Below are 26,549 nucleotides of genomic sequence, written 5' to 3'. Positions count from 1 at the left end.
GGCGTCGCGTGGCGGGAATGACGAGTCGTCACGTGCCAGCGTTCCGAATGGCCCTGCAGCTCTCGGAAAGCGCGTCGATGGTTGCAGGTTTTCGTTCCGCTGCCACGCCAGATCCAAAGTATGCTCACAACAGCGTGGGTATGTCGCAGCTGCCTCACGCGCATTGCAAGGCCACTCGTACAGCGTCAATTACGTCATCAGTCGAGCGGTACGAACCTCACCGCAGCACCCTTCTGCTTGTGCTGACCCTGTCCAGCGGCTCCTTCAGCATTGGTTTCACCTGCGCTGCTCTCACGCGCCCGCAACATCGCTCTCGAGCACAAGACGCTTACCGAAAAGCTCGCCAATGACTTCGACACGAAATCGGCGAAGAGGTTGGGCGAATGCAGCTCCGTAGTGAGGGCGTTGGAGACGTGGGATAAAGCAAATGAGGTAGGCGCCCTCGTTCTTGCGTGTGGCTGCGGCGGCTGATCTGGGCTAAAGTCTGTCACAGAGCTCACATCGCTGATACACGACTCCACGACCGACGCCGAGCTGCGCGATCTTGCAGCGGATGACCTGGAAGAGACGCGCAATGAGCTCGCCGGCGCCTCGCAGAGCCTCGTCACCTCCCTTGTACCCGTCCACCCGTTCGCCCACCTCCCATGCATCCTCGAAATCCGGCCAGGCGCGGGCGGGTCAGAGGCGGCCATCTTCGCTGGCGATCTGTTTCGCATGTATCAGGCTTTCTGCAACCACAGCGGCCTTCGAACAAACGTTCTAAAGTACGAGAATATCAATGGCAACAGCGAGGCTGGCATACCGCTTTCAGAAGCCATCTTCGAAGTTGAAAACGAGAATGCTTATGGCCTGTTCAGGTGTGAAGCTGGTGTGCATCGCGTTCAGCGAGTGCCGGCCACCGAGACCAAGGGCAGGACACACACAAGCGCAGCGTCAGTGCACGTCTTGCCGAGCTTACAGGAGAACTCCGCAGTACAAGAGGACTTCGACAACCCGGAGAGCGACTACTATGTCGACATCAAAGAGGTCAGACAAGAAGTCATGAGGGCCAGCGGTGCGGGCGGCCAGCACGTCAACAAGACCGAGTCGGCTGTTCGACTCACCCACATACCGACCAACATCGTAGTCGCCATGCAAGATTCGCGCTCCCAACTGAAGAACAAAGAGAAGGCATGGACATTGCTGCGCTCACGTATCGCGCAAGCCCGACGAGAGAAAAGGGAAGATGAAATCGTAGCGATGCGCAGAAGTGTCATTGGCGTCTCCAAAATGGGCCGCGGCGACAAAGTTCGAACGTACAACTACGGGCAACAGAGAGTCACCGACCATCGAAGTGGCACCACTGTACACGACCTCGATGATGTGATGGCAGGCGGACAGACGCTCGAGAAAGTCATGGACAATGTGCGCAGCTGGCTTATGGAGCGAGACGTCGAGAGCTTGATCGCCGAAGAAAGCGAGGCCAAGTGATCGGCCGTATCACGGATGCTATCCGTCGCCGCCACGTGCGAAGACTGCCGTAGACGCTTGGAAACATGGTGTCGCATTCCCAATTGGGATTCGAGGTCAAGAACACGAGCACGAGTACGAGTGCGACTTACCGAAGTCTGCCGCTGAGGCTGAAGACGAGGCGCTGCTACTGTGCCTAGTCTGATGATTTCAAAAAGGAATTACGAAGGCACTCCTTGCGTTGCTTTTGCCTAACAAACACATAATGTCACATTACAGCAATGCAACCCGTTCAGATCGACACATTCAATCGACTCTCACGAGCTTCAAGGTGTGCACAAAACAGCGCATCAGCTTGAGCCGCACTCAGCTCAGCAAGATTAACTCTCGTATTTCAGTTTGAGCGAGCCCAAGCAGATGGGTCTTTGTCGCGAACATGTTGCCGTTTGCGTCGCAGCATTCGGTAGTCGCGGCTCAGCCGTTGTGATTGGCCGTAGGACCCATGACCATCCCCTCTTCTTGCAAGCATTCAGCCACCGCTCTCCACATCCACTCCGAGTCCATGGTGATGGTCCCTTGGCGAGTGCTCGATTCATGCTCAAACTCTGTTGCGGGGTTCGAACGATGGATTTACCGAAAAGCTCCAGACTTAGTCGCTGTCGCGTACTGTATCGCATAAGGCGAGTCAGGTACAGCAGCGACGGTCAAATGTGTCGAGGAAGTCGAGACCGTAACCAGCAGGCCCACAGCGGGTTCCCCGCAGTCTCCAAGGCCACTACCCCGGATTTTTCGCTCTGTTGATCAATAAAGTGGGCCCTCTAGAGCGCCCCATGGTACGCTACACAATGCTGAAGGCGTGTCAAGTTTGTGACCTGCAGTCTAGATCGGCAAGGAGTATGTTACCCGAAGTCGAGAGGGGGTCGATATCAGTGATAAGATGTATTGCAGGAAGATCAATTCCAGCGAAGCACCTCCCCAAAGAATTTCTCTCTTGCCCTACCTGTTCTAACCCTACCGTAACGAAGCTGGTGGCCCATGATGGCTACCCCAATCTCCGATCACGAGAAACAAGATGTCAACTACATTGAGCATGTCGAGACGAACGAATCATCGATGAATCTGCACAAAATGCAAACGCTGTCGGGTGTGGACATGAAGAACACCTCGGCCGTGAAAGGTGACGATTCTGATGGCAAAGTCATCTGGAGCATTCGCGGTATCTTCTCGGCGGTCTTTCTCGCGGCACTGTACACCGGTATGCTCTACACCCGTGATCTCTTAATGTAGAGCGCTGACTTTTCAGGCTCGCAAGTCATCCTCTACTTCACCGGCGGATCTCTATCCTTCATTGCAGCAGACCTCGGGATCACCCGTGGCATCGTCTGGTTGCCGACTGCAAACATCCTCGCTATTGCCGCCACTTGCCCATATGCTGGCTACCTCCAAGATCTGTTCGGCAAACGTTACATTGCTCTGTTTGGAGCTTTTTGTATCTGCTTAGGATGCGCGCTTGTGGGATCTACCCAGACCTTTGGACAGGCTATCGTAGGGATGGCCTTATCTGGCGTAGGTGCCGCCATTGGTGAGCTTACAGGCCTAGCCGGGTAAGTGCTTGTATATTGTTACGTGAAGGGTCTTGCTGACAGTCTCCAGACTCGCAGAAGTTGTTCCCGTCAAGTATCGCGGCTACTCGCTAGCACTGGTCACTGCCTTTGTCCTTCCCTTCTGCCCATATCTGATGTACGTGGAGCTGTGGTCACATCGTGATCTGACAGTCGGCTGGCGATGGGGTCCGTGGGTCTCGCTAATCTACAACGGCATCGTGGGTCTCGGTCTGCTATTCACATACTTCCCCAAGGCTCACACCCGTGCGGATGGCTTTTCGCGACTCGCGATCTTGAAGAAGATTGATTACTTGGGAGGATTTCTGTCGGTCACCGGTCTGACTCTGTTGTAAGTCGGCTAACCTTGCTTCGATGTAGTCAAATCTAACTACTATCAGCCTTGTTGCCCTCAACTCTGGTGGCTATACTCACGCCTGGAGTAGCGCTTACATCCTCTGCACTCTCCTATTCGGCCTTGCTCTTATCGGTGCATGGATCGTGTGGGAATGGAAGTTTGCGCCCTATCCTATGGTTCCTGGTGAACTTTTTAAGGGCCAGCGCATCGTCGCTCTCGCGTACGTTGTTGCCTTTACAGCAGGCATGAACTTCTTCAGGTAAGCATGGTCAACATTCCAAATCTTTCAACTTCTTACAAATTGGCTAACACCTCAAAAGTATCCTGAACTTCTTCCCCGTCACGTTCACGTCTGTGTACGAACCTGATCCGGTCAAGATTGGTCTGCGAGCGATGCCTCCCGCCTTTACCACAGCCATCGGTGCCATTGTCTTCAACGCCGCCCTCTCCGTGTTCCCAGGTCGCGCAAGAGAAGTTCTGCTCGTTGCTGTGGTTCTCATGACGTGTTTTGCCGGTTCCCTTGCAGTCATGACTCCCGATAACGAACAAACGGTCGTGGCACTGGGATCCATCGCCTCGTTCGGCATCGGTGGTGTTATTGTACCGGCTGCTACCGTCGCCATGATCGTCTGCCCTGACGCACTTATCACCACTGCAGCCGCGCTCTCACTTAGCATCCGTACCGTCGGTGGCAGTATCGGCTACTCCATCTACTACAACGTTTTCGCTACAAAGCTCGAACAGAACCTGCCAAAGTACGTTGCAGAGTACGCAGTCAAATCAGGTCTACCCGTAACCAGCGCTGTCGAGTTCGTGACGGTTTTCCTAACCGCACCTGCGAATCTGACGACTACACCGATTGAGGGCCTCACACCAGCGGTCGTTGCCGGCGCGACTAAAGGTGTGCAGTGGGCCTACAGCCAAAGCTTAAAATATGTCTGGGTAAGCCAGCCGAGCCTCAACAAGAACTCAAAACAGTGCACTAACAATCCAAAGTTTACCTCAATTGCTTTCGGCAGCGTTGCAATCGTCTGCACCATCTTGTTACCAAGCACGAAGAAGTACCAGACAAACCGTGTTGCTGTGCAGATTTAGATGTTTGAAATGCGATCGAAGGACAAGACGTCTGCAGCGAAGACCGGTCGTTTGTCGTGGTGGGTCGGCTGATGTGTTGCCAGTACGGATAACGAGGCTGGTCCCGGTTTACCTAGTAATTAATGTCACAATACAATTGTCAGCATCCAGTACGATGGCATGGGCCCAAGACGAGCTGGCAGCTTCTCTTCGGAGGATGACTGCATGTGAACGTATCAGCTCCAGCTTGCTGGACACTTGGTGTCACAATTTGACCGGTCAACGACGCGGGGTGCAGGTAAAGCAATGTGATTGGTTGCTCTCGCTTAATATGCACTGGTTGGGAAGCTCGCCCCCAATACTTGGTCCGCAACAGCATGCACGACATATCCTTTGCATCAAAGGGCGTCCATTTGCTATCTCGGAGCGCTGTTATCGCTCTGTTGCCTTGTTCAGCTTGCGGCAGGTTACGTGCTACGTGCCTCCACTAAAGGCAACCACTGAAACTGTGCTACGGCGGTGGCTTATAAGCTGCGCAATGCCTCATCCGAACATGTAGCAGGGCAAATCTACTTACATTCCTGCAACATGACGCCCATGTCCATTGCATCGCCGCTGAGAGAGGTTTCTGAACTCAAAATCAGTGAGTTCGACCAGCTAAAGCAGGATTTCAAGGCTCGATACGGCATTGGCACTCCACAGTCTACCAACGTCACAGTGCGCGAACGAATCGCAACGCTTATCGATAATATCATCAAATTCGACTCGTATCTCAATGAAGATGAAGAACTCACGATCATGGCGGATCATGTTGAGCAGACTGGGGATGACGACTACATGTCAGATGATCAGCTCCTGAAGTTCGAGCAGAAGATTCTCAAGAAGCTGCACAAGCGGATGAACCGCTACGATGCAACCTCCCTTCATTTGCACATGATGAGGGAAGCCATGACAGGTACTGACAAGATGGCTACTTCTGGTTTGGATGCTTTCTCCTTCGATGACGACTTTGAGGTCGTTGACAATAGGCTCGAGAATGTCTGGGACAAGTTCGAGGCTGAGGCGTTCACCGCCAAAGACGTCGACACTGAAGCACTGGAGATATACCTGAAAAGTCTGATGGACGACAAGAGCACGAAACACCCCTTGTCCAGATTACGTGACAGGATGGATGAGTATGGTCAAGAATTGCTTGAGGGCGAAGCTGACATCGACGAATCTGATCTTGAGTACTGCATTATGGACCTGCTCAAGAACGACCTCATCGACAAGAAGAAGAAGAAGGTCCTCGAGAGCTACTTGCAGAGCGGGGTCGCTCTGAAGGAGCTGATTGGTGTGCTGAACATGAAGTCTCTCAAAACCTGGGACTGGAAGCAAGCGGCCAAAGGACTGCCTGTCACAGCCCGACTTGACTCTGAGGGTCAGTACCATGTCACTATCGAGGAAGATCTCGTCGACATGCTGTTCCTGCACTGCACAGCTATCGGCTGGGCCCAGAAGCTTAAGGACTGCTTCAACGACTTCTTTCGCTTCGTAGACGCAACCTACAAGCGAGAGCTCACTATCGACGACAGCAAGGAGCGCGAATTCTTCCTTGGCCAGATGCCGTTCGAACCCCTGTCTGAAGACTCATCCGACTCGCCAGAATTCCTCGTCCAAGTACCACCACCTCCGCCGATGCCCCTCAGCTGGGGCGTGCCACAGGGCGTCTACGTCACGCCTCCGCCCATACCTATGCCTGTCAAAGTTCGAAAGGGAAAGAAGAAGTGCGACCGTGCGATATCGATCATGCCTCCGCCTCCGCCCCCGCCGCCACCGATGATGATGATGCCGCCGCCACCACCTCCGCCAATACCAGCGATTTTCTTGATGCCCCCGGTCAATCTCGACACCATGAATGATGAGCGCTACAGAATCTACAAGCGCGACTTCTTCATGTCGCGTCTGCCCACGCCGAACGGCTGCAAGCCCAAGCTGACGCCGGTCGAGGAGGTGCAGGCAAACTTGATCAAGACACTGGCGGCTGAGGTCACGGTCCGCACTGCCCTGGATGGTCAAGCCAGCTGCTCGGTTGTTGATTTCCACTCACTCGCGACAGCACTGCCGCACAAAACTATCCTGGTGATCCTCAAGTTCTTGCACATCCCAGAGATAATCGTGGATTTCTTCGCGCGCTTCCTTGGTGCGAGTCTGAATATCGGTCCTTCGGTGCGTGGTACGAGAGACCGTGTTATTACGCGTGCTTGTGGTGTACCGGAGCGGCATGGCATGGAGCTTCTGCTCACGGAGGCGGTGATGTTCTTTGCCGAGCTGGCTGTCAGCAAGAAGACAGGCCTGCCTCTGTACCGTCTTGGGTCTAGGTGTTACTTCGTGGGTACGGAGGAGCAGAACGAGCAGGCTATGCAAGAGTTGTCGATCTTCTCAGGCCACACTAAGTTGGAGTTCGATGATGTGTCTGCCCAGCCTGGTCGGCTTGACATGGGCTTCTTGGAAATTTCGGGCGACGGCATTGTCATCAAACAGTCCATGGTGGAAGAGTACGCATTGCGTGCGAAGAAAGAGCTTTCAGCCCAGAACACAGTCTACGATTGGGTACGCGTATGGAACAGCACAGTCGGAACCTACGCCGCCCATCTCTTCGGACCCCTTGTCGACCTCTTTGGCAAACCGCATCTTGAAGCCGTCAAGGCCGCCTACAAACACATCCTCGACACCATCTTCCCCGGTAGCAACCTCACCGCCCACGTGAAATCCATGCTCCGTACCCGCTTCGACTCCACCCGCACCATGACCCCGCTCGCCCTTGAAGCCCTGATCCACCTCCCGATCTCCTTCGGCGGCCTGGGCGTCCTCAATCCCTTGATATCCCTCAGCCTTGCGCGCTCCCTCACAGCATCTCCCGCCGCCATAACAGCCGGCTACATCGATGTCGAAACCAAGTACCACGCCGAGGCCCTTGCAAACTGGAACGAACTCACCGCTACCCACATTGCGCAGAAACTCACGGATACATTCTCCGGCCCCGACTCAGCGCCCGAGTCCATTCGCGAAGCCGCCCAGTCGAAAGAGTTCCTGGATCAGAAGGCACTGACCAGGCACCGCGAGTACGCGCTCTATCTACCTCTTCCTTCCACTATGCTCCCACCATCACATACGCACCCGCCCCCGCCGCTGCGCGATCTGAGCATCCCGTATCTCACGGGCCTGTATCAGACCCTCCTCAATTGCCCCGTGGAAAACATATCGGCGCCGGAGTCCCTCAGAGACGAGGTGCGCGAGTGCGGCCGCATGAGGCGGTGGGAGCTACTCGAGGCGCGGGAGCGCTGGGTGTTGGCGGTGTATGGGGAGGAGTGCTTGGAGGCGTTTGGGTCGCTGGATGTTTGGATTGAGAGGTATGTGCCGAGGGTCTGTGTGGTACTGCTTAGGGGTGAGGGTGACGTGTCGGATGGAGAGAGCAGCTCTTATTATAGTATTCCCTGAGAGGTGGCATTTCCTTTGAGTAATAAGGGTGTATTTCCCGGTTTCTAGTGTCTTTTCTTCTGGCCAGTGGGAGATTGGGACCAGGGCAGACAGATAGGTTGAGACGTAACGATTCCCCAGTCAATGATTATTATTATTTCTTTATACCTAGAACATTATATGCGTGCAAAGGAGATCTGAGCCGTTGAGGGAAGGGCGGAGCGTGCGCGTCAGGGTCACTGTATAAGGCAAAATCCGAGGTCGAGTGGCTATCAGGGTCTCTATTTTATCTACATCAACCAAAGTTACAAAACTCCCACATAAATGAACTCAGGTTCAGAGTTGATCCGCTAGCCATCAGGTAGGTATAAATTAATTCTCTCCCTCTCTATTCTATCAGGAAACACAAAGTCCTCGAGACATACTCACCAGCTACCACAAACATCCAAACCAAAGGTAAATCAAACCCATACACCACTTCCTCAACGTGACTTACACCCTGCAGTCACGCGTATACCACGCCCATCCTATCACAATGGGTAACACCGCATCACCCACGCAGACCCTCGCCAGGACGCCCATTATGCGCATGAACAAGAACAATTCCTCGCACCGCCGCTGGTGGCAGAGGATTGTGAAGAAGTGCAACGAGCTCGGGGATATGAAGGTACGTCAACCCTTGCCATTGATTTATCACCCAGCCTCCTTGTTTTTGTCTTTCCAATATATTGATCCCCATTCCCACAAAACCCTACCGAATCACATGTCTTCAATATAATTATGAACCCTCGCTAACGCACCCAGAAATCCCTCGACACCATGGACCCCGCCCACCTCACCACCATACAACTCGCGCTCCAAGCCCGGCTAGCGGAGCACCTTGCTTCGCAAGAGCTGGTGGACGCGTTTTGGGGGGTGAGGAGGGAGCATGCGGGGTGGGAGATGCCGCAGTGGGTATTGGAGAGGATGGACGAGGAGGAGAGGGCGGGGAGGAAGAGCGGGTTGAAGCTTAGGATTAAGCTGAACCCGAAGTTGTATATCAGGATCAAGTTGGAGAAGCAGGAGGAGGAGGTTGCGGTGAAGGGGGAACAGATGGAGGAGTAGGGTGGCGAGGAGGGGAGGTAGCGGTCAATTGGTAGTAATTTCTAATACTTGCGCATAATGCTCCGCCCTGATCGGGTAGACCCTGCATACTGCACCGTGACGCGTTCAAACAGTCGGGTTTTTTTGTAGGATCTAAACCGTCCTCATCACTGCCGACAAGTCGGTGAATTGCAACTGAATTACTTCGTTCAATCGTATATCTGCCGACAACGAGAAGTTCTGCGCGATAGTGGGTCATGTTTGTAGCCATCCAGTGGAAAGTCATATGACTGTGATGATCGAATACTGGAGATGCCGCACTTGACGTTAAGATAGGCGAGTGTGTCTGACCAGCCACTTAATATTTGTAGGATCCAACCCATCTTTTCTGCAGCCGATAAGCTACAGGACTACACCTGAATGACTCCGTCGGATATACAGCTTAACGAGATAGCGCCATATTGCCTAGTGGTTGCGTGGACGTGCTTGTGTGCATGTGTCACTCATCCAACTTTGTGCGCTGACTGTGTAAGTGGTGAAGTGGCGTCCATTATGTGCCTCCCCTGACTCTGACGGGTCTGGTGGAATCTTTTGAAGAGCGTTGCCTTCTCGCAGGCTCGAATACGGCGAGGTCAAGCCCGTTGAAGAATTGTCGTCACCGTCGGTGAAGTGGATGAGGGAATTCGAACGCGAGACGAAGAACCTCAATGCCGAGTCATTCAGGGACGTTCTGGAGCAGCAGCAAATTGTGAGTGTTGTTGTCATATATTTTTTTGATTGTTTCGCTGACTTGCAAAAGCTGCAGGACCATAATAAGTTCTTGCTAAACCGCTTCGGCGATGAACACGGCATCAGCTGGCCTACGATGGCCATGAGCCTCTTCGCGTCTGCCACATTCTTCGTGGGGGCCCACGACGTTCAGCAACAGCAACAGCAGCTCGTCATGAACCGGCTCACGCAGCTGATGAGCGAGACCGACATCAGCGAGGACATCAGGCACAAGGTGGCAGATTGCCTCTCGCAGCCCGAAACGGTCAAGGAACTTGCCAAAGTGCTCTCGCTGCCAATGAGCACTGCCCGCGCCTCACGCAGGACCGCCCGCAAGCACACATCGACCAACGGGACCTCCGAGTTTTTTGACGAGGACACACACTCTGAGTCTGGGGACGGCGTCGAGAGCGACTCTGATTCTTCAGAGTCCGACGGTGAGACACTTAGTGTGGCCCATAAGCTGCGTTCGGGTATGAGGCGGACCAACATCCACGCCGTCAAAGCGCCAATTGGCACAGCAAGGCGTGTTATGTTCCAGCCTGGAGACCGTGGAGCACGACTAGCAAGTGATACTGGACATGACAGTTCACTCTCAGAACAAGCATTGGCATCGTCATCACCCCTGTGAGGATCCTACTTCATAATACGGCATGATCGAAATCGCGATTCATGAATAGAAAATTGTGCCAGTGAGGATGCGACGATTCACCGGATGGCGGATCTCGGTGCTCTCGCACGCCGCAAAACGCGCTTGTCTGTCTGAAAACGGAGACAAGCGTTGAGGCTGAAGGATGAAAGATCCAATCGATCGAGATTTGGCAGGCTAGACAGCGCATCGGCCCTTGCAAGCACCGAACGCGAGGGCCAGGCGCACCGACCAAGGGTAGATGCGACGCGATTATGACGACACCACTTTGCAAGCCCTAAACAATGAGCACACCAAACACGTCCAAGATGGCAGTATCAGCGTATTTGGAAGCGCGTAAGTACTCGTTGAGTGCGACCTGTACTTTAACACACATTCGTGATACCCACTGCCCGCTGCAATTTTCAAAGCGTGTGCATTTTTGCTCGATAATTTAGAGGCAATACCTCATACTGATTGGCTACTGGCTTATTGTCGGTTCCTGAACTGGTACCACCACTGCACTGCCAGTCTGTTCTGTCATTCCGATTGACCTGCTGCAGGGACGTTGAGGAGCATAAATGGCTTCAAATGAACGTCCCACGCCTTCAGCTTCCCAGCTTCCCGGTGGCTGGATAGAAACACCAGGAGAATCAATTACACGACCATTACATGTTGAGGATCAGCTTCAGGCGCACGATATTCACAACACAAACCAAAGTGGTACGACCGGCTCAACTTTTATCAACAATGCACTCCACACTTCGAGCGAGAGCTATTACGGCGGATCAGGAGCTGGTCTGTTCACCGAGTCAACACACAGCACCGCGGTCCCATCCCCAGATGCTGTCGATAACCGCGCGTTAGACACAAAGGATGTGTTCACACCAGATAGCAGCGGGGAGCGCAAAGAGGAAGTCGTACCAGAGTTGATCCATAGCGACTCTTCGTCGGGCTCAGAGCCCGAGGAGCCCCGTGACGATGCAGTATCCAAGCCAGCTTCAAGGCCAGCTCTGCAGTCGAGAACTTCAAAACCGATGACCGAGGACGACCTCTTTCGTGCCATGTCAAGACGCAGGAACAGCCATAGCAACACTCTTGAACGTCGAGATACACAAGCCACCTCCGCTAGCGCCGATGAGGAACAAGACGAGATCAACAAGCTGATGTCGAGGATGTTTGGCCATACACGACAGGAGGCTTCGGAGGAAGAGAAGACACGACATGTCGGTGTAGTCTTCAAGAACCTTACGGTCAAGGGGCAAGGACTAGGAGCCGCTCTGCAACCATCCGCTGGCGATATTTTCATGAACCCGATTCGCTTCGTCAAGAATCTCGCAACCCGTGGACCCAAAGCAGCAGCTGGCAAGCCACCTGTTCGAACTCTGATTGACGACTTCAGCGGTTGCATCAAGCCGGGTGAAATGCTCTTGGTACTTGGGCGGCCTGGCAGTGGATGCAGCACATTCCTCAAGATGCTTGGTAACCAGCGTTTCGGCTACGAGGAGATCACCGGAGATGTCAGGTACGGCGGCACTGACGCTGCTGAGATGGCCAAGAAGTATCGAAGCGAGGTGCTTTACAACCCTGAAGATGACCTCCACTACGCGACGTTGAAGGTTAAGGACACACTCAAGTTTGCCCTCAAGACCCGAACGCCCGGCAAGGACTCTCGTAAAGATGGCGAGACGCGCAAGGATTATGTGAACGAATTCCTTCGTGTCGTCACCAAATTGTTCTGGATCGAGCACACAATGGATACAAAAGTTGGAAACGAAATGATCCGTGGTGTGTCTGGTGGTGAGAAGAAGCGTGTTTCCATTGCAGAAGCCATGATCACCAAAGCGTCTGTACAAGCATGGGATAATTCCACTCGTGGCTTAGACGCGTCGACAGCTCTCGAATACGTGCAGAGTCTGCGATCGCTGACGAACATGGCAAACATCTCGACAAGCGTTGCCCTTTACCAGGCTGGAGAGTCGCTTTATGATCTTTTCGACAAAGTCCTCTTGATCCACGAAGGTCGCTGCTGCTACTTCGGGCCTGCTGATCGCGCCGCGGACTACTTCAAGAATCTTGGGTTTCACCAGCCAGACCGCTGGACTACCGCCGACTTCTTGACCTCCGTCACTGACGACCACGAGCGCCACATTCAAGACGGCTACGAAGACCGCATTCCCCGCACCGGCGCGCAGTTCGGAAAGGCCTTTGCTGACAGTCAACAACACCACGACAACCTCAAAGAGATCGAAGAGTTCGAGAAAGAAACTGCACGCATGGCTGAGGACCGCCGTGCGGCTGCATCAAAGGCGACCAAGAAGAAGAACTTCACCCTGCCCTTCCACAAGCAAGTCATGGCTTGCACCAGGCGCCAGGCTATGGTCATGATTGGCGATCCACAATCGTTGTACGGCAAGTGGGGAGGTATCTTTTTCCAGGCCCTCATTGTCGGATCTTTGTTCTACAACTTGCCAAACACCGCTGCTGGTGTCTTCCCCCGTGGCGGTGTTATCTTCTTCATGCTACTCTTTAATGCTCTTCTTGCATTGGCTGAGCTGACATCTGCATTTGAAAGTCGTCCGATCTTGTTGAAGCACAAGAGTTTCTCATTCTATCGACCCGCAGCTTACGCCTTTGCGCAAACTGTTGTTGATATTCCTTTGGTCTTGGTCCAAGTTGTGATTTTCGACATAGTTGTGTACTTCATGGCCAACCTGCAACGCACAGCTTCGCAGTTTTTCATCTCACTACTCTTCCTGTGGATCATGACAATGACGATGTACGCGTTCTTCCGCGCGATCGGCTCGCTCGTAGGATCGCTTGATATCGCGACGAGGATCACTGGTGTCGCAATTCAGGCTCTCGTCGTCTACACAGGCTATTTGATCCCACCAAGCAAGATGCATCCCTGGTTCAGTTGGCTACGATGGATCAACCCCATCCAGTACGGATTCGAAGGCCTCTTGGTCAACGAGTTCTACAACCTCGAAATCCAGTGTACAGCTCCGTACATTGCCCCCGCCATCCCCGGTGCCGAGGAGCAATACCAATCTTGCGCGATTCAAGGAAGCCGACCCGGTTCGCTCACTGTGTCGGGTGCCGACTACGTGGACGCTGCGTTTGGCTACTCTCGAAGCCACTTGTGGCGCAACTTTGGTATCATTGCCGGCATGTTCATCTTCTTCGTCTGCCTCACAGCCATCGGCATGGAGATCCAGAAGCCCAACAAAGGCGGTGGTGCGGTTACCATTTTCAAGCGTGGACAGGTGCCCAAGTCTGTGGAGAAGGACATGGAGACCCAGAAGCCTGAAGACGAAGAGTCTGGCAAGTCCGAGTCTTCTGCCGTAAACGAGAAGAGCGATGGAGAAGGCTCTGATGACAAGCTTGGCGGCGTTGCGAAGAATGAGACGATCTTCACCTTCCAGAACATCACCTACACTATCCCATACGAAAAGGGCGAACGTACATTGCTCAAAGATGTGCAGGGATACGTCAAGCCAGGTAAGCTGACTGCGCTCATGGGTGCTTCAGGTGCTGGTAAGACGACATTGTTAAACACTTTGGCCCAACGCATCCGCTTTGGAGTCGTGCACGGAGACTTCTTGGTCGACGGCAAACCACTCCCTTCTTCATTCCAACGATCTACTGGCTTCGCTGAGCAGATGGACATCCACGAGTCAACTAGCACGGTGCGCGAGGCCTTGCGCTTCTCTGCGCGCCTGCGTCAACCAAAGGAGACACCTCTTCAGGAGAAGTACGACTATGTAGAGACCATCATCGACCTTCTTGAGATGCGAGAAATCGCAGGTGCCGCAATTGGCGTGACTGGCTCTGGGCTGAACCAAGAGCAGCGCAAGAGGCTAACGATTGGTGTTGAACTGGCTAGCAAACCTGAGCTGCTCATGTTCTTGGATGAGCCTACATCTGGACTCGACTCTGGTGCTGCCTTCAACATTGTCCGTTTCCTTCGCAAGCTCGCCGATGCTGGCCAAGCTATCCTATGCACCATCCATCAACCCAGCGCCGTCCTATTCGAGAACTTCGATCAGCTTCTCCTGCTGAAGTCGGGTGGTTCCACTGTGTACTTCGGCGACCTTGGTGATGACTCGCAGACCCTTATCAAGTATCTTGAAGGCAATGGAGCGAAGAAGTGCAAACCCAAGGAGAACCCCGCCGAGTACATGCTGGAAGCCATAGGCGCAGGCAACCCCGATTACAAGGGTCAGGACTGGGGCGAAGTGTGGGCAAAGTCTGAAGAGAACTCCAAGCTCGGCAAGGAAATCCAGGACATTGCATCCAAGCGCAAATCTGCCTCCCAGAACGACGAGGCAAAGGACGACCGAGAGTACGCCATGCCCTACATGACACAGTGGATGACCGTCGTCCACCGTAACTTCGTAGCCATTTGGCGAGACCCTGACTATGTCACCGGTGTCATCATGCTGCATATCATCACTGGTCTCTTCAACGGCTTTACATTCTGGAATCTCGGCCAGTCACAAATCGACATGCAGTCCCGGCTCTTCTCGGTCTTCATGACTCTGACGATCTCACCGCCGCTGATTCAGCAACTCCAGCCTCGCTTCATCAACATCCGCTCGATTTACAAATCGCGAGAGGGAAATGCTAAGATCTACGCGTGGACTACCTGGGTCTGGGGCGCTATTCTCAGCGAGCTTCCGTACCGTATAATCGCTGGCACGATCTATTGGTGCTGCTGGTATTTCCCGCCTAACTTTCCTCGCGATACGTACACCGCTGCAAGTGTATGGCTCTTTGTCATGCTGTTCGAGGTGTTCTACCTGGGATTCGGACAAGCGATTGCGGCCTTTTCTCCCAATGAGCTGCTTGCGTCGTTGCTCGTACCTCTCTTCTTTACTTTCAGTGAGTCCCTATCAACCAGATTCACAAGTCGCATATTAACACTTTTCAGTCGTATCTTTCTGCGGTGTAGTCGTGCCCTATGTCGGCCTACCTACGTTTTGGCAAGCCTGGATGTACTGGCTCACACCGTTCAAGTACCTGCTCGAAGGGTTTCTCGCTCTGCTGCTCCAGGGTCAAGAGATCCGGTGCGACACTAACGAGCTGGCGATCTTCCCTCCCCCGCCTGGCCAAGACTGTCAGACGTACGCTGGGCAGTTCGCGCAGCAGTCAGGCGGGTACGTGGAAGCGCAGTCCGACGGAACGTGTGGGTTCTGCCAATTCGCTACCGGCGACGCGTTCGCGGCGAGTTTCAACGTCTTTCCACAGTACATATGGCGGGACTTCGGTACGTGCGATCTTTCCTGCATTAGGGTGCTGAACTAACGGTGCTGCAGGCATTATGTGGATATTTATCTTCTTTAACTTTGCGGTTGTTTTTGTATGCACATACTTGTACCTGGGAGGGATGCACAAGTTCATTTCATTGTTCAAACCTTCTGCGCGCAAGGAAAAGGCGGCGAAGAAGAAGAAGCAGAGTGGTGATGCTGCGTAGAGCTCGGCGTATAATTGTAGCGTAATCTCGTTCCTGAGTTCGGGTGAAACCGTAGAATCCCGCGGCCGAGCCATGAACCACCTAATTGGGCTTGGGCTATGTCTCATCCGCTCCTTGTCTTCCCCGCGAAACACCTTTTCCGAACATGTGCGTTTCGAGCATTGTGAGTCTGGAGCTCGTGACAGAAGGAGGCGCAACAGGTAGCTTCCCGGTATCTGCACGGATATGCAGCACGTGTACAAGAACCTTTGGCGACAACATTAGATAGCGGTGTGTGACAATAGAATGAAGTCTCGGTGTGCAAGCCAGGGTTGTCCGTCCATCTGGAACGAACGTGAGGCTCAAACGCGAGTGCATGTCTGACACGACGGGAACGTACCGCAGCTGTCACGAGCTGCAGCCTCACGACTCGTCAGCGCGCACGCGTGCGGGATTTGTCGAAATAGCCCGAGCGTTATCAAAAAGGCACATCTCGGCTTAAGCTGACCCAGGTTTGCACGCGCCCGGCTACGCAGCCGTTGCGCATTGCTTGACGAAATGCCTCACGCGCGATGGGCAGCAGCATGTGCAACAGCCGTCCGCCCGAACACTGATTTGTGAATCCTAGTGCTCCGTTGCGTGCAGGGATCTGCTTGTCCACGAGCTGGAATCGGAACGCCTGCTATCTGCACCGCCTCCTGCGCCCAGCCCTACCGACTATCGTGATTGTGCATGAGAGTTTCTGGTAGATTTGGGCTCTAGAGCCGCGGACTGCCAGCGCCCTTGGTTGCTCAGGGCCAATGTGGCTTCGCAGGGGTTTCACAATGTCTTCACGGGCCTTGAAAATTTATCACGAGGGCTGCATCGTCTGCCTTTCCATTAGCAATCGTGCGTGGATTTGGTTTATTTGTGGGTGCGCCGAATTCGAGAATGACGCATTGGCCCCTCCCTGAATGGGCGTAGCCTGTTTCCGGCGTCTTTTCTCTTCTGATGCAAGGCTTGTTGTGGGGTAGAACCCGATCAGCCGTCTGGGGCGGCCAGACGCGCCCAAGACTTCTGACAGCCTGAGCCAATGCGGTGCCTGTGGTTGTAATGGCACCCTGGGGAGGGCTTGGCTGCGAGGGGGAGGTTGCGGGGGACAGGTTGCAGAGTGACAATGCTACTTGTGACTGCATGCGAGCAGCTCTCAGACATCGTCGCTGAGACATGTTCAGGCGCATCGCTGCGAGCGCAGCGCGCTCCAGCAGCCGTGTCCCTGGAAACAGGTGCCGGCCAGGTGTTCCGAGTCTTTCGCGCTCTCGTGCGGACCTCCGCGTTATTTTCGTCAGCTGGGAGCCGAACACTACGAGCGCGCAACCATACACCCAATCAGCACGCGTTGGCTCAGCTGCTGCCCGGCCCACATCCAGACTGAGGACGAACGACGTCGTCAGTGTGGAATATCGTCACGCTATTAAAGAAGCCTCATACCCCGTGGTTTGCAAGTCAAGCCCAGCTACCTTGACCCAAGACTTTGTCCGTCCTCAGGTGTCACTCCAACAGCGTTCACATTTCCACTCTTCCTCTGTACCTGCATTCACGTTCACAATGGTTCCCCAAGTCAACAAGACAAATCTCCACCCTTCCGGCATTACGTGAGTACCTCACCGTGCGACCTAAGGCCAATTGGCCGCGCTTTAGGCAGACACAGCTAACAAAGAACCCACAGGCCGAAGAAGGAGCACACTGAGATTGAAGAGGAGCTCCACGACAAAGCACACATTGATTATGACCGTGTAGCTATTGTACGTAGCCTTCCTTACTGCCGGCTGAATTGCAGCTGACCACACACTAGATTGCCAACCCCTCAGTCGCTGCTCTCTACGAAGATGCTCTTGTATACGAGACTGGTTCCGCCATCACATCATCAGGCGCTCTCTCAGCCTACTCTGGCGAGAAGACCGGCCGCTCGCCCTCGGATAAGCGTATTGTCGAGGAGGACTCGTCGAAAGACGACATCTGGTGGGGACCTGTCAACAAGCCGATGGCACCCGACGTAAGTGCACCTCAGCTTTCCGGCAGCTTGCCGAGCTCTTTGCAGCTCGCAAACAAAAAATGGCTCGTGAATTCGGCAGACGTCATGCGCTAGTCACATAGCCGACCCAGGCCTCACCCCTGCAGGTGGCGACGCTAGAGCACGGCTCCCCCGCATTTCTGCATGCCGGCAGCACGCTCCAGCCCACGCTTCGGGATACCCATCACGTGTGCATCGAGTATTGTAGCTAACATACATCCACAGGTCTGGCGCATCAACCGCGAGCGTGCCATTGACTACCTCAACACTCGCAAGCGTATCTACGTCGTCGACGGCTTCGCAGGATGGGACGAGCGCTACAGGATTCGCGTCCGCGTTGTCTGCGCCCGCGCCTACCACGCTCTCTTCATGCGCAACATGTTGATCCGCCCGTCGAGAGAGGAGCTTGAGCACTTCCACCCCGATTACGTTATCTACAACGGTGGTGCCTTCCCCGCCAACAGGTACACCAGCGGTATGACCTCTGCCACATCGGTTGCTATCAACTTCGCCGACAAGGAGATGGTCATCCTTGGTACTGAGTACGCAGGTGAAATGAAGAAGGTAGGAAACAATCACACTTCAACCCACATCAAATGCTAACGCACAATCAGGGTATCTTCACAGTCCTCTTCTACGAAATGCCTGTCAAGCACAACGTCCTCACTCTCCACTCCTCTGCCAACGAGGGCAAGAACGGCGACGTCACCGTCTTCTTCGGTCTGTCTGGTACAGGCAAGACCACTCTGTCTGCTGACCCTAAGCGTGCGCTCATCGGTGACGACGAGCACTGCTGGTCTGACACTGGTGTCTTCAACATTGAGGGCGGTTGCTACGCAAAGACCATTGGTCTGTCCGCCGAGAAGGAGCCCGATATTTTCAACGCCATCAAGTTCGGCTCCATCCTTGAGAACGTCGTTTTCGACCCTGTCACCCGTGTCGTCGACTACGATGACGACACCCTGACTGAGAACACTCGCTGCGCCTACCCCATCGAGTACATCGAGAACACCAAGATCCCTTGCAAGTCGGACAGCCACCCCAAGAACATCATTCTCCTCACCTGCGACGCCCGTGGTGTCCTTCCTCCCATCTCCAAGCTCAACCCCGAGCAGACCATGTACCACTTCATCTCCGGCTACACCTCCAAGATGGCCGGCACAGAGCAAGGTATCACCGAGCCCCAGGCCACCTTCTCCTCCTGCTTCGCGCAGCCCTTCCTCGCCCTTCACCCCATGCGCTACGCCAAGATGCTCGCAGAGAAGATCCAGGAGCACGGCGCCAACGCGTGGCTGCTCAACACCGGCTGGGTCGGTGCCGGTGCCACCACAGGCGGTAAGTTCCATCTTCCTCGCTTTCATTGACTTAATGCTAATATACTCCAGGCAAGCGTTGCCCGCTCAAGTACACCCGCGCCATCCTCGACGCCATCCACTCCGGCGAGCTGGCCCAGGTCGAGTACGAGACCTACGAGACCTTCAACCTGTCCGTCCCCAAGACGTGCCCCAACGTTCCCGACGAGCTGCTCAACCCGGCGAAGAGCTGGAACGGCACTGCCGACTTCAAGGGCGAGGTCGAGAAGCTCGGCACCCTTTTCATGGAAAACTTCACCAAATATGAGTCAGAATCGACTAGTGAGGTGAAGAAAGCTGGTCCCCATGTGTGTTGCTGTCCAGCAAAGCACTAGATTACACTGTTCTCGCAGTGTGATGTGGTGTTGTCTTCTTTTTCCCGTTTCTTACACTCACAGGTGGCCTGAGCGCGATCGATCGATCGGGCACGCTAGTGCCGCTAGCGCCGATTTTGGACGCTAGCGGACACTAGCGGCTGGACCCCTTCCTCTTCTTCCTCTGAGCCTCGAGCTTGTTTCCCTTTTGATGGTTGCGGGTATTAATATGCCTGCTGATGGAATATGTTCTCTTTCACATTAATTACGAATACCTGGCAAGGAGTTTGTGTTTTGGGTTTTGGTCTGCATAATGCATCGGGGCGAGGAGCGGTGAGGAGAGGATCAGATGAGTTGGCATGAGTCCAAGTATGGTGGAAGTAGAAAATTGAATGTCATGACTCTTACATATCGAGCTGCACGTTGCATGGTTATTCTCAGATTTGCCTATTTTTACGATGATGCTGATGTTGACATCAGATTCACGACTGATGTACTGCACCAAGGCACATACAACCAGTCACTTGGCAAGGCGTAAGAAGGCGCTTTCATTTCAGGATGAACGGAGTTATTCAGTCGTAATTTTGTAGTCGATTGGCTGCGATGAAGGTGCGTTGCATCCTACAAAAATGCCAAGCGGCTGATCGGACGTGCCTGAGTGCAGTAGCATGTGTTCTTCGCAACACGCGGTTTTCGTGTTATAAACGCCTCTCTGACTTGATCTAGTCGCTCGTGTATCACTGCTCCCCCTTTGGACGCCGCAGCCTCTCCAAGGTTCAATCATCAACCTCAATAATGCCTATGCAAAACGTGGACCAACGCTGGGCTTGATATCATTTGTGATGGGAATGAAACCAGATTCCGGTACTATCAGGGACAGCGGACAATTTGCTGAGGCAGTAGCAGCGTGTTCATAATATGTTCGCTCTCAACTCCAGCTATTTTCAGCATCAGCTAGGGAATAATAGTGACCCTGTCGAACGATTATAGGGTCAACCTTGGTAACCATTGCGGGTAAACGCGTTGGATGGCAGCCGAGAAATTGAAATGTATTGGTCCTGATGTGTACGCTTGTTGGGTTCCATGGCCGTGTTCATCTTGCCCCCGACTGATAGGTGTATACACGTTTGCAGCATTCTGTCGGTTCTGGATATTTATTGTGTGAAATCGAGTGCTGTGAGTGATCAGTGATTTTGCTGTGATGTGGTTGATCTTGGTTAACATTGTGAGGGTTCCGGGAAACAGCTTAGCCAGGGTCTAACCGCGTAATTAGAATATCGCTGACATAGGTTTCAGAAAATCGGCGTTTATATATACGATCGTCTGGTCACAGTGCGATCTTGCACAAGACTCCTCTATTGGGTACCTGTCGATCAATGGCTTCCTAGGTTCGGGTCAATTGATTCCTGCAGGCGCGCGGTGAGAACACATCTGGATCTATGGGTCACGTAGAATGCAGTTCCCAACACGAATTTAAAAAATAGTACCCAGATCTTTGAGCCATATCAATTAGCTCTCCGGTCGCTATAAAGTCACAACGCCCCTTCACCTCAATCCTCCGTAGACCACAGAAGTCCCACAAGCCAAACATTCTCACAATTCACTTCGAGCATTCTCACAAACCATACTAAGCAGTTCTCCGATTGCTACAAATATACAACACCCTCCACTCCAGTCTCTCGTAAGTCATAGAAGTCCCACTGGCAATATCGTTCTGACAACCTTCACTTCAGGCACTTTCGCAAAAACCACCACACCACCATAAACCCCACCAACCATCACAATGCTTGCCAACGAAGCCAACACCAAGCCTTCTGTTGCCGATCTCATCAATGAGAGAGAAGAAATGCAAGTCGCCTACGACATCCTCTCATACAGCCTCGTCACTATGCCGCTCACCGACATGGAGCACTTCAAGCTCCGCCGAAAATTCGTGAAGGAGGCGAGAACCCAGCTTTTTGAACTGTAGGCAGCGATTTCGGATGCGACGAAGAAAGAGAAGAAGGCGGAGGAGCGGAGGAGGGTCATGCGGGAGGAGGTCAGGGCCCTGTGGACGTGAGGCGGCTGCCTCGATGCGGCGATTTCGTGGATTCATTATCATCAGTGACTGTATAATTGTGGGTAGCGTATTCGGAGGAGGGAGTCAGGGTTTCGGTTCCACACAAATTTGAATGCACTGCTATTTGCCGCATACTACAGATTGATCCAGATAATGAGTGGGCCAAAATGTGAACGTTGATCTGTAGCAGGTACTAGATTCCTCCACCACCACGCACCTTCCATTGTGATTTGCACAATGATCTGTCATATGTCTCCTCAATGACTTATCCATCAGCTTCAAATTTGGTTGGATCCTTGGTGTACCTCCCCGGTTCCAGTTGTACAAGTGTTGAGTATCGCAAATTTGGTTCGACTAGTTCAGCGCATTGTATTCTCTCGCTATATAATTATGCCTAATCCGCTGTTCAATCCTCTTCAAGTTACAACACGCTCTTCAAAGCAAATCCAAAATACCTCTACATTTCTGAAACCTCCCTAGAATATAACAGCCATCATCCAAGATGCATTTCCCGAACCCAATCGCCAACCACTACTCCTTTCCCACCCCCACTCCACAAGATAAACAAGCAAGGCAAAATCTTTTCAACATCCAATTGCAGCTCCAACAAATGATGGCAACGTTACGCCGTCAATGCTCGGACAAGGAAACCGAGCTCGCTGCCCTAAGGCAGGAACGAACTGTACTCCGCGCGTTTCCCCATTACCTCGCCATAACGCGGGGCAAGCTGCACGAAGATGCGCATCTGGCGGCTCTCTCAGATATGATTCAAGAAGCGAGGAGATTGTGGAGGGAAATCCACGGGGTGATGCAAGTGGTGGAGCGAGAGTTAGCTAGATCTCGGCGTTTGCATGCTCGGACTGCATATCTGTATGCAGTAAACAATGAGGCCATGATGGAAGCTTAGAGTGAAGTGTAGGCTGCCTCTGGGCCGTGCACTGTTCGTGGTGAGAGGGGGGCTAGTCATATAAACCGTTTGTTCACGCCCGCACAATTACTTAACCTTACACTCCCACCACTTCTTCACAACCTTACTTCAATTTCCACAATCAACCATGGAACCCACCGCGCCTTCAAACATCGCCGCTGTCGACAAGTTCTCTGATGATGAGAGCCTCGAGGCTGAACAGATCGCTTTCTTCCAACGAGCCGACGATCTCATGGACAAATACATGGCCAAGATGAAGGAGAGCATTGATTCTAATCGGATCATCAGCGCACTACTGACAGAGCAACGTCACATTGTGGACATGTTCTCGATCATAACCAACGAAGGTCTCTACAACACGGCGATGGAGTTCTACGAGGAGGGTGAGCGCAAGTTGAAGCTACACAAGGTACGTATATTCGTGACTGGGCACTGAAAGAACCTCACTGACTAGTATCCAGGACAAGCAACTCATCATTGAGCGCGATGTCGATGCGCTTCGAGCTGCGGTCGGCAAGTTGAATCAGGAACTTACTTCTAAGTTCAGCTGGATGATGGACCTGCCTGACGACACCGCATGAACGCGTTTCGTGAAGGAAAGCGCTCCAGTTATCTTCCGGGCAGTTGCAGGGTATCGAGTAAAGGATTAGCACTGGATCTTTGATTTGGGAACTCTATCACTGTCGCCATGTTTACTTGAGTTTGTCAGTACTTCGTCGCTCACATCCAGTGGCGGGTGACTGCTTGATGGATCTGATGGATTCATAGTTCAGCGGCACGTTCGCGCACCCAGAGGTGCATAATCCAATATTTATTCTACCAAACAAACAGCACGAACCAGAAAGTGATGTTTTGACGTAATAACGAAGTGAAATGTAATCGCTATACTGTTTGCTCACCAAGGAAGACCCGAACGCACAACCAGATACCTTCTCACCCGACAGAACAACAACTCCACTCAAGTCGACCTTCTCAGCTACAGGTAAACCATGGAATCGAGATCATCTTCAAGCACCGGCAATACCATCAGGCCATTGATCCAACCTCACACAGCCCAACTCACGCGCGTGACCGAGCTGGAGCAGCAGTACAAGCAAAAGTTCGAGGACACCACGAAGGCCATCGAGGTCCTCCAGACAGAAATGGGTGATATCGAAGACCTGTTCGCGATCATTACCGATCCAGAGCTTTACGACACCGCAGTCGACGCGTACAACAACTGTGAGGATCAAGCCACAGACCTCAACGTACGTGCAGACCCAGTTGTGGTGGATAGTTTGCTGACCGTCGCAAGGCGGAGCTTGATACGCTCATGATTTATATGTGTAAGCTCCAGGAGGCGAAGAGAAAGCTGCTAAAAGACAAGCCCCTTGAGTCTTTGTCGCAGTAGTGTAGCGGCATTCAGATAAATCACCGAGGCGAAGACCTGGACTGTTTCTTCTCGACAGCCACTGCTCAGCGGTCTTCCCAAAGAGTAGTTATGCATTCTCGGAAACCTTGATACATCAGCAAGGGTTAGTAGCTTCCGGATGGGGTTACGACGATGGTTGCTCGTAGCTAGGTTTGGAGGCTTAGAGGTATGCGTGACACAGGAGTGACTTGAACCACTTAGCAAGTATCTGCTATTCAATAGAGCACTTGTAACGCGTCTGAGTTGATCGTGCTGTGCATTGTGAATTTTACTCAGCGTGTGATTCCAATCGAGAGCTGCGCTAAGATGATGGCCATTATTTTTCAACACTGTGTGGTTTCTCTTTATGAAGAGAGAAGTGACGACTGTTCAGCGCGTCTGCATTTTCCATACCACAGGCCACGAGGATGCGCCACCAATGCTTTCCTCGCAGAGCGTCTTCGACCGGTTCAAACCAGCATGGAAGGAAGGCGCTCTACACTGCCAACCACTATAGCCTTACAACTTGTCGATCGACTTGCCGTGACCTCAAACCTTTTGACATCTTGCCGCTACACCCACGTTAAACCCAAACGTATCACTACCCACCCAAAATGGGTGACAACGGTGACTTCGACTGGTCAGCCTGGTTAATTCCTGATCACGACACGGACCAACTCTTAGACTTCCAACAGAGTAATGATCCTTCAGCAACACAACAGCCCGCCATCACCAATTCATTGTATGACTACTCAGCACAGCCGGTGGATCAAACTCCACATCAACTTCCAGACTCCCAACCAAGCAACGGCTATTCAGTACCGCACCAACACATCACGACCAGCGCATTCTTTGACTTCTCAGCACAGTCTATGGATCAAGCACTGCCAGACTCCCAACCGAGCCATGGTCATGTAGCACCACATCAATCCACCATGAACAACGCGTCCTATGGCAACTCAGCGCAGCCAGCGAGTCAAGCACAGAATCAACCTACAACGAACAATACGGTCTCCGACTCCAATGCCTATCTGGACAATCCGACCACGCTCGACTTCTACGATTTCTCGGCGCAGCCGACAGGTCCAGCGCCGCAACAAGCCACGATGTCCGACGCAGTCTACAATTTCACACCCGAGTTGACGAATCCAATATCAACCCACCCTACTATGACCGATCCCATGTACAACTTCCAAGTAGCGCAGCCAACATATCCAGTTGCACCTTCAGATCCCCAACTCCCGTCATTCGCACAAGCCGACGCCAACTCCACAGCGCTTCCAAATCACCCAGCAGCCTCTTTGCCAAATCCTAACTCACTGCTCCCCCGCGGCGAGCCCACACCAACCGCGACCCCGCCAGTGCCGTCTCCGAAGGCCCCAGAGCTCGGGGTCCATTTCCTGACACCACGCTTACCTTCGCCCACACCAACCACGACCCCCTCAGCGCCCTCGTCGAGATATCCAACGCTCTTGCCTGGACCCCCACCGTCCTCGTCAAACGCAGCGAGGCGCTCGTCCCAAAACTCAGAGCTCAGGAACCAACCACCAGCATCACGCCAACCCCGCCCCCCTTCCCCCAAATCGAACCCCTACCGCATCGACATGCTCCTCAATCGCCAAGCAAGTGTGGAACAGCGCATATTCTCCCTCGAGGTGAGCATCGGACGCCTCGAGGCCAAACAGGCCGCGCAATGGGTCACTTTCGAAGCCGACCGAATGCGCATCGAGAACGGTGAGAATCTGCAGTGGGATCTGAAGTTGCATTGGAGCGGGCTGGAGGAAACAAAGGTGTGTAGCTGACAAGTGCCGCGTACAAATGTCGGATGGACGGCAGTGCTGCAGGCCAGCGCAAAGTAACCTTGGAAGAGAGTGAAAGGTAGGCGTGGTGTTGACAGTGACACAGACGCAGCTGCGCTTCAAGCAAGACACGTTGGCCTACTTGTTCCGCGAGCGGTGGGTCACGACGGAAGGAATAGCGCAAGAGCGGGATCTGATGGTGAGGCAGGAGCGGGAGAGGGAACGGAAGGCTCTACGGCCGTGGGCAAGATAGTTTGCACGGAGGTTGTGGACGGGGTGGGTGTTGGAGTAGGACATTATTGGAATTGGATTCTGGAGAAGCAGGGTTGAATTAGCTCATGCCATTACTTCGGACAACAGCGCGGTTTTCCAGTACCATTGTAGCTGAGAAACGTACTGTACTGTAGCTTCCTATGAAGCTACGTGACTGCATTGTCCACGAGACTCCTGCGTAGTCTAGTGTTGAGCGGATCCGGCTACCCTGCTGCGCCACAGCCCCTGGTCGAGCCACCACACCAAAGAATTTAAGACTAAACCCAGCCACCAATCAAACCCTCGAGATGGCACCCTCCGCATTCCACGGCAAGCTCCACGGCAAGCACCACGGCAAGCACCTAAACCTGAAACATAGGGGTCTGCAGCGTCGTACCAATCAACGCACGCGAGCGGACGGAGGGAAATAAGGCGGGGGCTTGAACGACGTCATGGACGCTGGAAGGGATGGGCGCCCATTGTTGCACATGTCTGGGTGCAAGTGAGACAGGGGTTGAAAGTAAGGG

The 26,549-nt window shown here is 53.3% G+C and overlaps 6 protein-coding genes across 6 annotated transcripts; all 6 read left to right on the top strand.

The window, feature by feature from the left end:
- Positions 1 to 120: 120 nt before the first annotated feature.
- C7974DRAFT_310076 (uncharacterized protein) lies at positions 121 to 1,470 on the top strand (the record flags this gene model as incomplete). Its single annotated transcript, XM_046138252.1, has 3 exons — positions 121 to 208; positions 257 to 432; positions 484 to 1,470. 3 exons carry the CDS (start codon positions 121 to 123, stop codon positions 1,468 to 1,470), a joined length of 1,251 nt encoding a protein of 416 aa, XP_045997741.1.
- A 1,017-nt stretch (positions 1,471 to 2,487) lies between these two features.
- C7974DRAFT_423416 (major facilitator superfamily domain-containing protein) lies at positions 2,488 to 4,673 on the top strand (the record flags this gene model as incomplete). The annotated part of the gene is made up of 6 exons (XM_046144384.1): positions 2,488 to 2,704; positions 2,753 to 3,053; positions 3,103 to 3,402; positions 3,452 to 3,667; positions 3,729 to 4,350; positions 4,405 to 4,673. The coding sequence occupies 6 exons, from the start codon at positions 2,488 to 2,490 to the stop codon at positions 4,501 to 4,503; spliced, it is 1,755 nt and encodes a 584-aa protein (XP_045997740.1). The 3' UTR covers positions 4,504 to 4,673.
- Positions 4,674 to 5,070: 397 nt separating this feature from the next.
- Positions 5,071 to 8,157, top strand: C7974DRAFT_357101 (uncharacterized protein; the record flags this gene model as incomplete). The annotated part of the gene is made up of 2 exons (XM_046139612.1): positions 5,071 to 6,195; positions 6,250 to 8,157. The coding sequence occupies 2 exons, from the start codon at positions 5,071 to 5,073 to the stop codon at positions 7,960 to 7,962; spliced, it is 2,838 nt and encodes a 945-aa protein (XP_045997739.1). The 3' UTR covers positions 7,963 to 8,157.
- A 2,575-nt stretch (positions 8,158 to 10,732) lies between these two features.
- C7974DRAFT_391863 (ABC-2 type transporter-domain-containing protein) lies at positions 10,733 to 16,193 on the top strand. The gene is made up of 3 exons (XM_046141623.1): positions 10,733 to 15,304; positions 15,354 to 15,689; positions 15,739 to 16,193. The coding sequence occupies exons 1-3, from the start codon at positions 11,002 to 11,004 to the stop codon at positions 15,894 to 15,896; spliced, it is 4,797 nt and encodes a 1,598-aa protein (XP_045997738.1). The 5' UTR covers positions 10,733 to 11,001; the 3' UTR covers positions 15,897 to 16,193.
- Positions 16,194 to 17,083: 890 nt separating this feature from the next.
- Positions 17,084 to 20,048, top strand: C7974DRAFT_391859 (ATP-utilizing phosphoenolpyruvate carboxykinase). Its single transcript, XM_046141622.1, has 6 exons — positions 17,084 to 17,509; positions 17,584 to 17,659; positions 17,710 to 17,910; positions 18,154 to 18,492; positions 18,543 to 19,263; positions 19,314 to 20,048. The coding sequence occupies exons 1-6, from the start codon at positions 17,463 to 17,465 to the stop codon at positions 19,613 to 19,615; spliced, it is 1,686 nt and encodes a 561-aa protein (XP_045997737.1). The 5' UTR covers positions 17,084 to 17,462; the 3' UTR covers positions 19,616 to 20,048.
- A 4,537-nt stretch (positions 20,049 to 24,585) lies between these two features.
- Positions 24,586 to 26,211, top strand: C7974DRAFT_423411 (uncharacterized protein; the record flags this gene model as incomplete). The annotated part of the gene is made up of 1 exon (XM_046144383.1): positions 24,586 to 26,211. One exon carries the CDS (start codon positions 24,586 to 24,588, stop codon positions 25,771 to 25,773), a length of 1,188 nt encoding a protein of 395 aa, XP_045997736.1. The 3' UTR covers positions 25,774 to 26,211.
- Between the last annotated feature and the right edge of the window lie 338 nt (positions 26,212 to 26,549).

The sequence above is a fragment of the Boeremia exigua genome (genome assembly GCF_020726555.1).
Source record: "Boeremia exigua strain MPI-SDFR-AT-0100 chromosome Unknown C7974scaffold_5, whole genome shotgun sequence".
NCBI lineage: Eukaryota > Fungi > Ascomycota > Dothideomycetes > Pleosporales > Didymellaceae > Boeremia > Boeremia exigua.
The sequence above is the reverse complement of the archived record's forward strand: the minus strand, read 5'-3'. Positions and strand labels throughout refer to the sequence as shown.

What these genes read in the sequence shown, in the direction of transcription:
- C7974DRAFT_391863 (XM_046141623.1), top strand. Translation starts at nt 11,002, where the DNA reads ATGGCTTCAAATGAACGTCCCACGCCTTCAGCTTCCCAGCTTCCCGGT. An exon ending in ACCTCTCTTCTTTACTTTCA is followed by an intron (nt 15,305 to 15,353) that starts GTGAGTCCCTAT and finishes AACACTTTTCAG; the next exon opens with TCGTATCTTTCTGCGGTGTA. An exon ending in GTACATATGGCGGGACTTCG is followed by an intron (nt 15,690 to 15,738) that starts GTACGTGCGATC and finishes ACGGTGCTGCAG; the next exon opens with GCATTATGTGGATATTTATC.
- C7974DRAFT_391859 (XM_046141622.1), top strand. Translation starts at nt 17,463, where the DNA reads ATGGTTCCCCAAGTCAACAAGACAAATCTCCACCCTTCCGGCATTAC. An exon ending in ATTATGACCGTGTAGCTATT is followed by an intron (nt 17,660 to 17,709) that starts GTACGTAGCCTT and finishes ACCACACACTAG; the next exon opens with ATTGCCAACCCCTCAGTCGC. An exon ending in ACGCAGGTGAAATGAAGAAG is followed by an intron (nt 18,493 to 18,542) that starts GTAGGAAACAAT and finishes ACGCACAATCAG; the next exon opens with GGTATCTTCACAGTCCTCTT.